Source organism: Orbicella faveolata, unplaced genomic scaffold, assembly GCF_042242905.1.
Source record: "Orbicella faveolata isolate gen_17 unplaced genomic scaffold, um_ofav_v1 contig_13, whole genome shotgun sequence".
In the NCBI taxonomy this organism is placed as follows: domain Eukaryota; kingdom Metazoa; phylum Cnidaria; class Anthozoa; order Scleractinia; family Merulinidae; genus Orbicella; species Orbicella faveolata.
In genome coordinates this window covers 1,902,501-1,917,292 of record NW_028301540.1, presented here as the reverse complement: position 1 = coordinate 1,917,292, position 14,792 = coordinate 1,902,501, and the positions used below count along the sequence as shown (strand labels likewise).

The window sequence follows — 14,792 nt, the reverse complement described above, 5'->3', positions numbered from 1 at the left end:
GATGGTGGCCTGGTAACGGGTTGGTATCGTTTCCAAGGAGCTGCCGGGGATCGGATGCCGGACAAATGTGTTCTCGGGTATCGCTGCGGTGTTTGGTATCCAGGTTGGCTTAATGGTGCACACCCGACAGTTGCTGAAGGAGTGGTGACACGTCAAGTCTGTTACAGTGTAGTCAGAGGCTGCTGTCGGGATAGTAACATCATTAAAGTGAAGAGCTGCGGCTCTTACTACGTGTATGAGTTACAGAGGACACCTACTCCGCTCAGTCGCTATTGTGGTAACGCCGGCGCTGGTAAGTTGCATTGATCAGTTGTGTTAATAGCCAACCTGAATGACTGAAAATATACCATGAGCCTGAAATATGTTGACAGACCTAGAATGTCGGACAAAATAAGAATAAATAAGCTAATATAACAAACCTGAACAAAAATAAAGATAAGATACCCCACAAAAAGGAATATAATTTTGTCATAACTCTAACTAACTGGTATGTTTTCACTTGAAGTGGATGGTTGCACAAATTACACAGTCCTGAGTGAAGCAGACCGCGCTCAAGGAAACGCAGAACCGCCTCATAACAGAAACGATGGTGACCTGGTAACGGGTTGGTATCGTTTCCAAGGAGCTGCCGGGGATCAGATGCCGGACAAATGTGTTCTCGGGTATCGCTGCGGTGTTTGGTATCCTGGTTGGCTTAATGGTGCACACCCGACAGTTGCTGAAGGAGTGGTGACACGTCAAGTCTGTTACAGTGTAGTCAGAGACTGCTGTCGGGATAGTAACATCATTAAAGTGAAGAACTGCAGCTCTTACTACGTGTATGAGTTACAGAGGACACTTTCGTACCTCAGTCGCTATTGTGGTAACGCCGGCGCTGGTAAGTTACATTGATCAGTTGTGTTAATAGCCAACCTGAATGGCTGAAAATATACCATGAGCCTGAAATATGTTGACAAACCTAGAATGTCGGACAAAATAAGAATAAATAAGGTAATATAACAAACCTGAACAAAAATAAAGATAAGATACCCCACAAAAAGGAATATAATTTTGTCATAACTCTAACTAAATGTTTTTTTGTTTTTTTTTGTTTTTTTTTGCTTGAAGTGGATGGTTGTACAAATTACACAGTCCTGAGTGAAGCAGACCGCGCTCAAGGAAACGCAGAACCGCCTTATGACAGAGACGATGGTGGCCTGGTAACGGGTTGGTATCGTTTCCAAGGAGCTGCCGGGAATCGGATGCTGGACAAATGCGTTCTCATGCATCGCTGCGGTACTATACATCCTGGTTGGCTTAATGGTGCACACCCGGCAGTTGCTGAAGGAGTGGTGACACGTAAAGTCTGTTATAATTTTTCCAGTGACTGCTGTTTTAGGGATAACATCATTAAAGTGAAGAACTGCAGCTCTTACTACGTGTATGAGTTACAGAGGACATCTTTTTCGTACAATCGCTATTGTGGTAACGCCGGCGCTGGTAAGTTGCATTGATCAGTTGTGTTAATAGCCAACCTGAATGACTGAAAATATACCATGAGCCTGAAACGTAATCTTCTACACACGCACCTTGCGCCTGGTAAAAGGTGTAACTTGCCGAGCACACCCTGCAAGTGCACTGTTCAAATATTCGACTTCTCACTGGCAGTTTACCCACCTTCCCCCCCCCCCCCCCCCGCCCCCTTAGCCTTGGGTAATAAACAACAACAACAACAATTTATTTCAGTATTCCCATATATGGGTACACGGTATTACCTAAAATATAATACAACTAAAACAATGTAACTAGCAGTGAAGGGGAATACAAGATAGACATAAGCGTTATTAGTAACTAAAACATTCACTCTGCATGTTATTTTGTGATGGGAATAATGACTATCATAATAAGGCGATCTGAGAAGTCAACATCCCAATTGTAATTAAAACATTATATATTTTTTGAAATGTTCTGATCATAATTTTGCAGGCTCGTCAAGTCATCCTTTAATATCAGCGCCCTCAGCCATTTCATCATCCTTTTCAGTCTCTCAGACAACACTACTCAGTGTGCTGCCAGCAACATTGACACAGAGGATCTCAGCAACAAGTGCAATGAATACACCGAGTATAAATACATCACGAGCTACTGCATCACGCTCGTCATTACTTGAAAGCAGTGTAAGTCAAGGTAAGGATTGAGCTTTGTTGTAAAATTACACTAAGATTATGAACGTTCCATTTCTCCTACTGCCACACAGAACCTGACGGGAAGATATTTGGCCCTCGGCTATTCTAATATATTCACGTCCCTCAATGCAAGCGCCAGCCTGGCTATTCCACTCAGTCAATGAGTTCATATGTTTTTGTTCATCACAGTGTATGCAGAATTTAAACTACATAACATGACTACAATTCTGCGCATTTTTTCCGTGGTTTTATTGACATTTTTATCTATGATGTGCATTTTAGATATCTGACATAGTAAAGCAATCTCCCTCCAAATATGTGAGTATCACCGGTATCACAAAAGCGATGTATGCTCCAAAACATCGATGGATGACACTTTAAAACTTATTTTTTCACACTCAAATTTGATTTCTACAACTTTTAACTTGATCCATGATGTAAAACAACAATTTTATTAGAGAAAGCATTACTGATATCCGCTTGATATTTTGCTCCTAAAAAAGCACCATAAGAGATAGAAGTCCCAAGTAAAATTTCCCAGCGTACTTGCAGAATTATTTTCTGCGTGATACTTATCAACACAGCCTAAATTGAAAGTAGATATTGTTGTCTTCTTGCTTGTCTGTATTTTGTTTTTAATTCTCTTTTCTCAGATATGTTTCAATTATGTAAGTCGAAAAATTTGCTTTTTCAATTTTGCTTTTTTCTGTTTTCAAGAACTTTGCAGGCTGCAATAGCTAGATCTTGACTCTGGTGCCTTGTTTACAGTACAGGTGTATGTGTCTTTATGTTTGATACAATACATACGATATGTGTAAACTAATGAAAGCTGTTATTTGATGGTGTTTAGATGGAAAGCCCATCCAAAGAAAACCAAACCTCATAGCTATCATCTATGGTGGTGCCGAAGTAATCCGAGGACAAAACGAAAACATCACGATGAATGCATCACTTTCCTATGACCCGGTTGTTGGACTTGGTAACTACTCCAGGATGAACTTCACCTGGCATTATGGTGAGATCAAAGGCAACTATTCTGGCCTACAGACAGTGTTGAGAGACTCCTTCACAGGAATAAGCCAGTCAAATGTTCATTATATTGGGAATGATTCTGGACTTGAAGTTACCATCAATACTGCCTCTTCCATGTTCCAGGACCTGACGACCTTAGTGGTTAAACTGGTGGTGACAAAAGATCATCGCAACTCAAGTGATCATCAAGTTATACACTTGAAAAAAGGGGATCCCCCTCAAATATCTCAACGGTATGAAAGTTGTTTCATTGTTTATCAACCCTGTCATTTCCCCCCTGGTCTGCAGTCTGCATTTGACCCCCGGTCTGAGGTCTACAGTCTGCAGTTTACACTAAGAACTATATTGTTGATTCTCTTCTCTGCATTATTATATGGTACAGGTAGTGGCAGATGCCCAGTAGATAACACCATGACTTCAAACCAAACAAAATAACCTAAGTGGCTATTAAGTCCAATTGGAGCATAGATAGATAAATTAGCTATTCAGAAATAAACAGAATTGAATAATTAATAAAACATTAATTTATTAAAATGCCACTGTACACCTGAGAGCGATGCATTAATTAACAGCACGTGCTACAGAAGACACAAGAGACATACATGGGATGTTAACAGATTTTTCAGTTACTTTATTTATTTGTTATTATTATTTTTTTTTTTTTCAATTTTTCACGGGTTACTGGTGATCCCAAACCAATGCTTGTCACTGGTTCTGGATGCAATTGGTACCTTGGATCACTTAAGTACTTTTAGTTATTATTTCTTCGTTTCCTTGAAACTTCTTTTGCCACTAACCGGCAAGATTCTTGATACTAATGTTAGAATAGCATGACATCCATGAGAAGAAAGAGCCACTTATTAGCACGTAGCCATGAAATAAACAAGTGCAGTTACTCAAAGATTGTGTTTAAAAATTGAGTAAATGTAGTCAGGAGATGACATAATCGATAATAGTGCCGTTTTTTGTAACTGACTTGTATATTTTAGCAAGACGTTTCGGCTAACTCTTAAGCCTTCATCAGTTGAAAAAACCGCTTGATGTTACGCGCGATTTAAAAACTTTTTAAAATTGAAACGTTGCGCGTGCTGTATGCGCGTGGCTCGAGAGAATTTTAAGTGCGTGCTAAGCACTTGTAGACTTCAGGGATGACTATGTGATCATTCCCAGCGTTCGGGTCTTTTACAGACATCCGAGCTTCTAGAAAAAGCCTCTGATGGTAATGTGCCTCATGTCCGATGACTTCAACGTTTTCAGAATCCATGTGATGATGACATTCGTGAACATGGCACACAAGTTTGGAGTTATGATCGAACATCAAGACAGCCTTTTTGTGCTCGGAAACCTATATCTTCAGTGATCTTTCGGTCTGGCCATAGTATAGAAAATCACACTGACTACAATTGATTTTCTACACTACTCCAGATGATGGAACTGCCGTGCCGTGTGGAGTTCAAGTGGAGGTCTACAGAAAGCCAACACATACAGACCGCTACCTTGATTTTCTCTCTCACCACCCCTCTGCCACAAAAGATCAGTGGTTAACTCGTTACTCCTTCGTTCGAGAAACATTCCCTCGACGAGTAAAGGGAAACGCGAGGAAACGTGACGAGTAAAAGCGGTGCTTCGAGAGAACAACTACCCCTCTCGCTTTATCAACGAATGTGAAAGAGCACTGTCAACAAAACCAACTAAGCCTACCACATATGGTTTTGTAGTACTTCCTTACGTTAAGGGCGTCTCCGAAAGAATTGGTCACTTACTAAAGCAACAAAGTTTACAAGTTTCCTACAAGCCGCAGAGAACCATCAACAGTCTTTTTCCTCGACTTAAACAGCAGGATGAAACCGACAGCCCATCATCTGGAGTAGTGTACAGAATCAATTGCAGTCAGTGCGAGTTTGTATACTATGGCCAGACCGAAAGATCACTGAATATGCAGGTTTCCGAGCACAAAAAGGCTCTCTTGATGTTCGATCATAACTCCAAACTTGTGTGCCATGTTCACAAATGTCATCATCACATGGATTCTGAAAACGTTGAAGTTGTCGGACATGAGGCACATTACCATCAGCGGCTTTTTCTAGAAGCTTGGATGTCTGTAAAAGACCCGAACGCTGGGAATGATCCATAGCCGTCATCTCTGAAGTCTACAAGTGCTTAGCATGCACTTAAAATTCTCTCGAGTCACGTGCATACAGCATGCGCAACGTTTCAATTTTAAAAAGTTTTTAAATCGCGCGTAACATCAAGCGGTTTTTTCAACTGATGAAGGCTTAAGAGTTAACCGAAACGTCTAGCTAAAATATACAAGTCAGTGACAAAAAACGGCACTTTTATCGATTACTCAGATTGTTTGTTTGTTTCATATGATAGGTCTCTCCTCCTTCCTAGAATATAAGCTGTTCAAAGGCAGTATACATGAAATAATATTTATTTTCATTTGATTTTCAGATGTATAATAAATTGTGAACCTAAAATCAGTCCATCAGTTAAACTAAGTATCCAGTCACAGTGCTATGGACCGCAGTGCTCCGACATATCCTCTTACCAATGGATACTTTATGAACAATACCCATCTGCCACAAATAATGACACTGTTTGGAGGAAAATACAAGATTTGCAACTTATCACAACTACATCCCTCGATTCTAGCAGTATTGTAATCAAAGAGGACTCCCTTGATGGCGGAAAGTACTACCGGCTGGTAGTGTTTGTTCAAACTATGGACGGTCAACAAGGAATGAGTGCTCGCGACATCTCCACTTCATCACCACCTACAGGGGGAACATGTTCCATCACTCCATCAAATGGCACCTCACTGAAGACTGTTTTTAACCTGAGCTGTAGTGACTGGCAAAGTCACAGCATCCCCCTGTCTTACTTGTTTCAATATCAACTACAGAATGGTCTACATGGGCTGTTGTACTACGGCTCTAGTAATGGTGTTAACTCATGGCTGCCATCTGGAAAGCTGTCTTGGAATTATACTGTGAAGTTCAATGTCACAGTGACTGATACAAATGGCGTGTCTGCTCCAACGGTTCATCTGTCTGTGCAGGTATAGTATATCTTTGATTATATTAACTCTTGCATCACATTGCATGCATATTAAATGGCAGGTTGTCACTTTTAACAACCAGTACCGGTATGTTGTCACATATTGCACACGAATGTTTCTGTAGGTTGAACCATTTACAGATCTAGGGCTCTTGAGACCAGATCAAATCAGCAAACGTATAACAGCAAATGACAGCGAGTTTAATAATGCAATCAAAGATGGGGATCTCAGCAAGGCAGAACAGATAGCAAATGCAGTCCTTCGAGCAGTTTTAGAAGATACTACAATGAATTCAACAAAAATATCCGAGGTAATGAACTAGCTTTCATTAAATTGCTATTTATTTAACTACATGCAGTTTTTTCTGCACCGTAGTTCAAAAGTTATCATTTCATCTAGACTATGAGTAGTCTCTGTCTAATTAGTCTTGCTTTGTCCGTCGAGTGTGACGCGAATGAGAACCGTGAGAAAAAATGGCTGCGTGAAATCCTGTTGGCAAGAAGCGCTTCTCGACCCACGGATTTTACACGACCAGTTTTTCCTTGCGGTCTATTCATGGTCTCGCTTGATGGACTAAGTGAAAGACGAACTACTGGTAGTCTACATATGATGAGCATAAATTTAATTATGAGTTGAGTTCTGTTTCTGTACATTTAAATCAGATTCACACAACTTCTACAGTTGTTACAAGTTGCAACTAGTACAGGTATTTCACAACTTGATTGGTTGACTGTTTTTTGATCCTCTCCTTACCTTGCTCTATATTGATGACCATGTGGTTATGAACATTTGATTTCCTTAAACAAAGTAATCTCTGTTCATCATGTTCAAACATGAGGAAATCAAAACTATATGATTTGTTCAAAACATAGCCTGTGTGGAGACGTCTACTTTCACAAGGGAACAGTGAGGTCTGTGAAGCCGGGCACGTTTCCTGACAATTTTGCTGTTGTCTTTTCACTGTTGGCTTCCAAGCTACTTAGCTCTATTCTTGTTTCTGAGAAGGGTAATGGTAATGGTAAAGGTAACTTAATTTATACACGGTAAATCCTTCAGCAAAGATTATAAAATGATAAAAGATCAACTTGTTATCCCTAACTAAACTAACTGACCTAAACTACATACTTATAAGAGCTGCTTTCCAAGGATGCCGTGTTTAAACTCATTCAAAACTGTGGTGATGTATGTTAAGGTTAAAATCATGTAAAGATGTTTTTGCATGAAGGTCACTGGATAGGCTATTCCACAACCTGGCTCTGCTGCAAGAAAATCCTTCTATAAGTAGTTGCATAACAATCTTATTTATGTATTAATGGGCTAATATAAATATAGATGTGGCCCGCCTTGATTAGCCCAAGCTACCTGCGGGTTCACGCTGTTGCTATTGTCAAGAGCCAAAGCCACTGTTCTGAGACTCATCATTTCCATGGCTAACAGCTGGTTGGTACACATTCTTGAAAAATGACAAATTTCTTGTGACTGTGCGATTCTCGCCTTCGGCTGTGATCATACTGCCCTTGTTGCTCACAACAGTCATGGGGGTAGGATCACACACAGTTCCACCTTTTGATACTGAAAATGGTCTCTTGAGCAGCACAGCCTCGCCAGGGGAGTTGTTGCAAGGTTTCACATAGGCCTTGTTGTCATCATGAGCTTTCATCTTGAGCTTCTGTGAGGAGTCGCTTCGCGTACGATCTCAGCTACAGGGTCAATGTGATTGGCTTGTGGTAGCTTGTTGCGAACTGGCCGTTTCAGCAACAGTACAGCGGGGGCAACACCATTGGTTGCATGGGGCTTAGTGCGATAGTTGCGCAAAATGGCTTGCAGCTCCTTTCTCCAATTTCTCCCTTCTACTTTGGCTGCTTTGATGCATTTCTTCAACGTTTTCACAAATCTCTCAACTTCTCGATTAGCCCTTGGCCAGAGGGGAGTAATCTTTCGAAGTTTAAAACCCAGCACACACGCAAACTTTGTAAATTCTTGTCTATTAAACGGCGGGCCATTATCAGATTTGACTACATGGGGAGCTCCAAATGTGGAAAATAACTGATGCAACTTGGGAATAAACAAATAAATAAATAAATATACATTCATATAGCGCCATTTTCCATTAATTGTCCATGGCGCTTTACAATACTTTACCAGACGTAGATGACACTGGTTCAACGAACGGAAATCTCGAGTAGTCATCAACCACTAGGAGTAAGGTCTGACCATCCATATGCGCAAAGGCCACACTGACTTCATCAAAAGGGCTGTCAGGTAATACTGACATCTGAAGCGGTTCTCTTGTGTAAACTGGGGTAACCACTTGACACGGTAAGCAAGCCTTGATCTTCGTTTCTACCATCTTGTCCATGCATGGGAACCACACCTTCTCTCGCAGAAGAGTCTTTGTCTTTACTATGTCCAGATGGCGTTCATGAGCAATGTCAACAATTCGTTCTTGCAACGTAGCAGGTACCACAAGGCGATCAGATTTCAACAAAACAGTGTCTGTACATGTTAACTGCTCTTTCACTTGCTCATAACGTGACAGTTCAGATAATGATACATCAGGAGGGGCTTTGTGCCAGCAGCCAGATGACGGCAGACATGATAGCTTGAAGCATTGGATCCTTTGCTGTAACAGACTCTATCTCAGACAATGTCACTGCTTTCGGTACAGCACTCCTTGCGACAAATGAAATGTGTTCCTCAGATTCTACATCATAGCTGTGAGATTCAGGATCTCAAAATGGTGTCTCGACTCGTAGCCGGCTGGGTTGGAGGCACCGGGGCGGTACTCTACAGTGAAACGATACTGTTGTAGCTCCAAGAGCCAGCGCTCGATCCTGGCAGATTGTTTGGAGGACGGGTTGTTGAACAAAGACACCAAGGGCTTATGGTCAGTGATGACCTTTAACTCTTTGCCATACACAAACAGGTGAAAGCGCTTGACTGCCCAGTAAATTGAAAGAGCTTCACGATCAATTTGGGGATACCTTGCCTGAGTGGGAGTAAGCGGGCAACTTGCATAGTGCAGCGGTATCACTTCCTTACTCGACTCTTCCTCTTGGGTTAAGACGGTGCTGCTGTAAACTGATAGGGCTACCATCGACGAAGATGGAAGTAGGTTTCTTTGGGTCGAAGTATCCCAAAGTGGTCTTGGTCGATAACGCTGCTTTCAGGCGTCTAAAGGATAACTGTTCAAAGTCCTTCTTGCTCAAAATGTTCACCGTCGCCCTTGGATCTGCCATTATGCAGATTGGTGTGTCCATTACCTTGACCTGAAATATGGGTTTGGCTGTTTGGGGTTTCTGTGCGCCAGTATTAAAGGTGTATTCTTCGCTACTATCACTTTCAGCAGTTGCTGGGGTTAAAGTCGAGCTTCGTCATCAGAAGGACCTTTACTATCCACAAGTCTGGCACGGTGCTTGCCTTTCGAAGGTTTTCGTGGGCGCGTAGCTTTCGAATGATTGATGGGTTTACTGCGGTATACTTTAGAAAAGTGATTTAATTTGCCACAGTTCATACACTTCTTGCCTTGAACAGGACACGTTCCTTGGTGTGGTTAACTTCCACCACATAGACCACATTTAGTGTTGCGAGAGCCAAGCTTGGGTGGACCATTGGAACTCTCCTCTCGATCGCCACTTGTCTTGTTGTTGCTACGGCCAACTGCGTGCGATTGTTGTTTCTCTATCTCGCTGGTTTGCTCGTGTGCGGTCCCCATTGAGCGAGCAGCCTTAAGCAGGCCCTTCAGGTTGAGGTTTTGCTCGATGGCTTTGCGTCTCAGGCGAACTGATGAAGTGCCTTGAATTATTTGCCGCTTTATTTCCAACTCGGTATTGGCGAACTCACATTTGCGTGCGAGCAGTTGAAGACGCGTGTAAAACTCAGTGATGTTCTCACCAGAATTTTGCGATTCCTGACGAAAGATGTACACGTGATGATCAACACAATTCTGAGGTTTGAAGTAATCGGCGAATGCTTTAACAGCAGTTTTGTATTCATCACTCTCTTCGGTCGGTTCTGCTACGGTAAGAGTTTCGAACACATCGCAGCTCTCTTTACCAACATAATGCAGTAGCCTTGCTTTCTTTCGGGATGCTTGGGTAATGCTCATCGCAGTGAACATGTTGTTCAAACGCTTAACATACGGGTACGTGCTGTGTCTCTCAGTTGAAGCTCAAACTCTGGAAAGGTCGGTAGGTTGATCGCTGTAGCCGTAGTGTAGGTAGGGGTTCCTGAAGACTGCGAAGGTGCTGAGGTCGATGAAGGATCCGATTGACATCCGAAAACATCGAAAACACAGTCGATTGGTGATGTGTTTTCTTGGTTGGTGCAGCGCTTCAAACCCGAAGATTTTCGTCTGCAATTACAGCGATCCCATCCTCGTCGCCATTGTAAGGTTTTCCTTCAGTGTTAACTCAAGATGCACAAGATAAACGAAAGATTTTAATGCGTTCTCAATCACCAGTCACATAGATCGCCATGCTGGCTGATAAGATCATCCCATAGTCCTTAGCGATACGCAATATGCAAATGAGCATTACACAATCTTTTTGCAAATGTTCTGTATATGACATTCCCAGTTCATATTTTGATTGATGTGCACACCAAGAGATTTCGTAGATGACACCTGCTTCACTGGATGGTGATTTATACTGAAAGAAGGAATTTCAAGAAATTTTGATATCTTCTGTCTCGACGCAACTAACATTAACTCAGTTTTTAAATGGGTATGGTGTGCTGCGTTATTAAGTGGAGTTCAAATGAAGTGTTATTAAGAGGAGTTTAAATGAAGTAAAGATATCCGTGTCGAATCCGTTTGACTACGGTGTGATAACAAATATTTATAGCTCATAGCTAGGTCTACATGGTTTCCAATTTAGTACCTCTGTTGTGTAGTTTGGCATAATTACATTTTGCTTGGCGGTTTCCCTCCGGTGATCGATAACTCTCTAGAGCAGAATGCTACAAATAAGGGACTGGACACCGTACATGATTTCCCTATAGGGGCCTGGCACTAGTTTATAAGACCAGTGAGTTGTTCTTGTGTTATCTCTTCGTCCTTCTTTAGCAAGAATGATCGCTTTGATTACCAAGTATTTTAGTAAAATGGATGGATTCCTATTAGCCACCATTGTCAACAGTATTCTGTCTTTCTGCTACCAAGTGTCGTGAAAAAAACAGCACTCAACCGGACGTGTCAAGTCATTAAGAAACATACCAAACACTACACCACATATTAAACACCACATAAATAATGTCGAGTATCTTGTGTTGAAACACAGATAGCCAATCTATGGCAAGCCGTTTGTAGCAAAATTAAATCCTTGCAATATATGTTTAATCCTTTAAATAACGGTTTTATTTAAAGAGAAAAAGGCATTCAATCCAATGGTAAATAAAATTTTTGGTTCAATTCAATCTTTTAATTTTTATGATTCAATCCAATACCTGGAATATTGATTCAATCCAATACCTAAAATATTGATTCAATCAGGAGCCATAATCGGGGACGGAGACCGTAAGTCTCGGGATACGCGCGCACCTATGATATGGGACAATTTTTCTATTTTTAGAACAAATTGCGCCATCCTGACGTCATATATCCGCGCGGATTCACGCACATGTCGGGGGCTCTCGCGTGGATGTTGTCACGTTGCGTGATCAAATGGTGAGAGTTGAGAGATTCTCTTGCGTATTTTTCACAGCGATGACAGGGAATAAGGCAGGGAATACGAACCAGGGCGCTTATATGTAGTTTAATGCTCTGAGCTAACGGAAAAGGTGGGTTTTTCAGGGTCGAAAACAAGACTTCAATCTCTCGCTGGGAATGAATAATAAGATCTGCTCACGCTAGTTGTAAGCTTACGCGTATGTTTTTGCGTTTGTTCTGACTTGAGACTATAGCAAGAAAACTCTCTACTCTGGTATCGAGTTAATTTGTGAGTTTCTCAAACAATGGCTCATCATAACCAAAACCTGTTTTGACGGTTTCTTATTGTTTCTGCCTGTTTGGTGAGTTTGCAAAAGTTTTTGAAAGGAAAGTCTGACGCGTACAATTAGCTCATTTGCATAGTGCAGCTCGTGCACTTTCAAGTCCGAGTCGGTGTTTTTAATTGTCAACAAATCTTGACAAAGATTTCTTTCGTTATCTTTTGTGCTGAGACGCTGTAACAAATTTCACGAACGTAAAAAAAGGCTACTAACAGCATGTGTGTTTCTTCAACATAAGCATAGTGAAGTTTTACACTGCGAAAATGAAATTAGACAAGGAGTTTTGATAGCTCGATCAACAAAATCGAAATCGTTATTCCAAGTTGATTAAAGAAGGCGTCATAGTAACTTTGCTGATTATTTCTGCTTTATTCACATATTTTCAGCTTAGCTCTTAATATGTTATCAATCTTAAACATATTTAAAAACTATAGAGTTATTGTTTGAGTTCGATGTACGCTTTCACACGAAAGTGCGGCGGAAGTACAATTTGTCATGTTTACTGACTTTACAAAACACGCATCGGCGGGCGCTCTCTTTCATCGACAACAGAGAATTTACTGGATTTTTACACGAATAAAACTGAGCAGTATCTACGGACGTAAAGTCATTGGGCCTTGATGAAACATCAAGCGTTGCTTACAATTCAAGCGAAACTCAAACTAGCAATTATTTTGCTCTACTTTTCGGTCGCGATAGACTGACAAATTCCTCGCAAGCGTGTGGCAAGAGGAGCTAGGAAACTCTGAAGTCCTGAAGCTCTGCTATATCTAAATATATCCAGCTAGTTTTTTGCTGTGTAATGGAAAAGCTGTTAATCTTCAACATATGTGAAATTTAAAGTGGAGTAATGTACTGCTCATGTAAAAGAAGCATTCGTCGGAACACAACTTGGTCAGCGATATATGTAAGCTTACAGCGGAACATACCTAAACTCGACACTGTCTTACTTCACTCAAACTGGAGCAGCTTACGACGAAAATACTTAAGCAAAATTCCAACAGACGTAAACGCGTTGAGTTGTGGGCCAAAAACATGAAAAATTTCGGGAATTTCGGACGCCATTTCCCCTGCGCGACATCCGCAAAAATCCTCGCAGCATGTACGCGCGTGTGCCGCAGGCGATGGCGCAATTTGTTCTAAAAATAGAATTATTGTCCCATATCATGGGGACAACCCCAATACTAGAAATGGCGCGCGCTTACGGTCTCCGTCCCCGATTATGGCTCCTGATTCAATCCAATACCTGAAATATTGATTCGATCCAATACCTGGAATATTGATTCAATCCAATACCTCAAATATCGATGCAATCTTCCTGGGCCGAGCGCGGCCAACAGGAACGAGAGTAACTGAGCACTAGAGAGCACTGAAAACATGGCGGGCGAAGGAGAACTAGATTTAGAAGTTGAGTTTCCTAAGTTTCTTGCAGACATCTTGGATAAAACGGAAATAATTTTTGAGAATTTTGACTCAGAAGTTGGAATCATGGAAGACCATTTCGTAAAATTCCTGTTGAGGTGCTCGAGGAACTTTGAGGACTAGGATTCATCTGGACAACGATAACAAAGATGATGGGAGTTTGGAGATGGACAATGAATGAGTTGCCAGTAATCGGATACCCGTGTTTGCGAAAAGAACTCTGGGATCGTTAGGGGGCAAACATTGCAAGTCGCTAGAAGGAAATTTATGGCGAAAAGCTGTTTCGACGCCCAAAAACATTGTTTTGGGGAGAGATCAACGCTTTTTCGCCTTTGTTTTATCGCAAATGGATTTTGGCAATGTTGATACATGGAAAATGTAAGTTTTTGTTTGAATAACCGTGAAATAAGTGATAAAATTTACCGATAAACTCCCTTTTGCTTGCGTGAGGTTTATTGTGAAATACGTTGAAGAGAATATTGAAATTTCAATACACGCCTTGATTTGCATGTTCATTCGCGTGTAAAAAAAAAAAAAAAAAAAAAAATTGAATTAATTATCGTCGGTAATTGCGAAATCGCCTCGACCACGCGTGGCGGGAAAAACAAGTCATGTGACTTATGTTTTAAAAAGAAAATCTTATCATGTAACGGACATTCGAAGTCAAGTCAATCAACAGTCGCGAGCAAACATCAAGATAGCGATCAAAGGGATCCGACACCCAGGAACACAAATTGTAAGTTTCGAAATCGTTTGTCGCTTCGATTTAGAATGTTGTAAATAATAATTTATCTTGTAATTATTTCAATTTCAGTTGACTACGATGTAACCACGGACGCAACGAGCCGTGTCTCTAGTTCAAATAAATCTGACAACGTTTGATCCCTGGTGGGCTAATTTTCAAAGTAAGTAGCGCCTTTAACCGCAGGAGCGAACCAGTCAAAATTTGTCATCGAAGATTACGCCGAATCGCGAAATTATCGACAACCGCCGAACTTCGTATCACAAGTTCAAGTTGAGCCGTCACAGATTACACCGAATCGTCGTGCATGCTCTCGAATTACACAGGATCTTCATCAAGATTACGCTGAACTGTCTTTGCTAAGGACAAGTAAGAATATCTG

At 41.3% G+C, this 14,792-nt stretch overlaps 2 protein-coding genes and 1 pseudogene across 2 annotated transcripts in view; 2 read left to right on the top strand and 1 right to left on the bottom strand.

The window, feature by feature from the left end:
- The first annotated feature begins 54 nt into the window (after positions 1 to 54).
- On the top strand, positions 55 to 2,455 carry LOC149114597 (uncharacterized). Its single transcript, XM_089283921.1, has 5 exons — positions 55 to 292; positions 506 to 877; positions 1,108 to 1,479; positions 1,966 to 2,166; positions 2,448 to 2,455. Exons 1-5 carry the CDS (start codon positions 55 to 57, stop codon positions 2,453 to 2,455), a joined length of 1,191 nt encoding a protein of 396 aa, XP_089140047.1.
- Positions 2,456 to 2,807: 352 nt separating this feature from the next.
- Positions 2,808 to 14,792, top strand: part of LOC149114595 (polycystin-1-like protein 2) — a 43,722-nt gene continuing 31,737 nt past the window's right edge. The window contains exons 1-3 of the mRNA XM_089284013.1: positions 2,808 to 3,430; positions 5,652 to 6,258; positions 6,383 to 6,568. Coding sequence (XP_089140139.1) covers positions 3,105 to 3,430; positions 5,652 to 6,258; positions 6,383 to 6,568 — 1,119 coding nt within the window. The 5' untranslated portion in view covers positions 2,808 to 3,104. The remainder of the gene's footprint in view (positions 3,431 to 5,651; positions 6,259 to 6,382; positions 6,569 to 14,792) is intronic.
- LOC110062424 (uncharacterized) lies at positions 8,245 to 11,490 on the bottom strand (annotated as a pseudogene).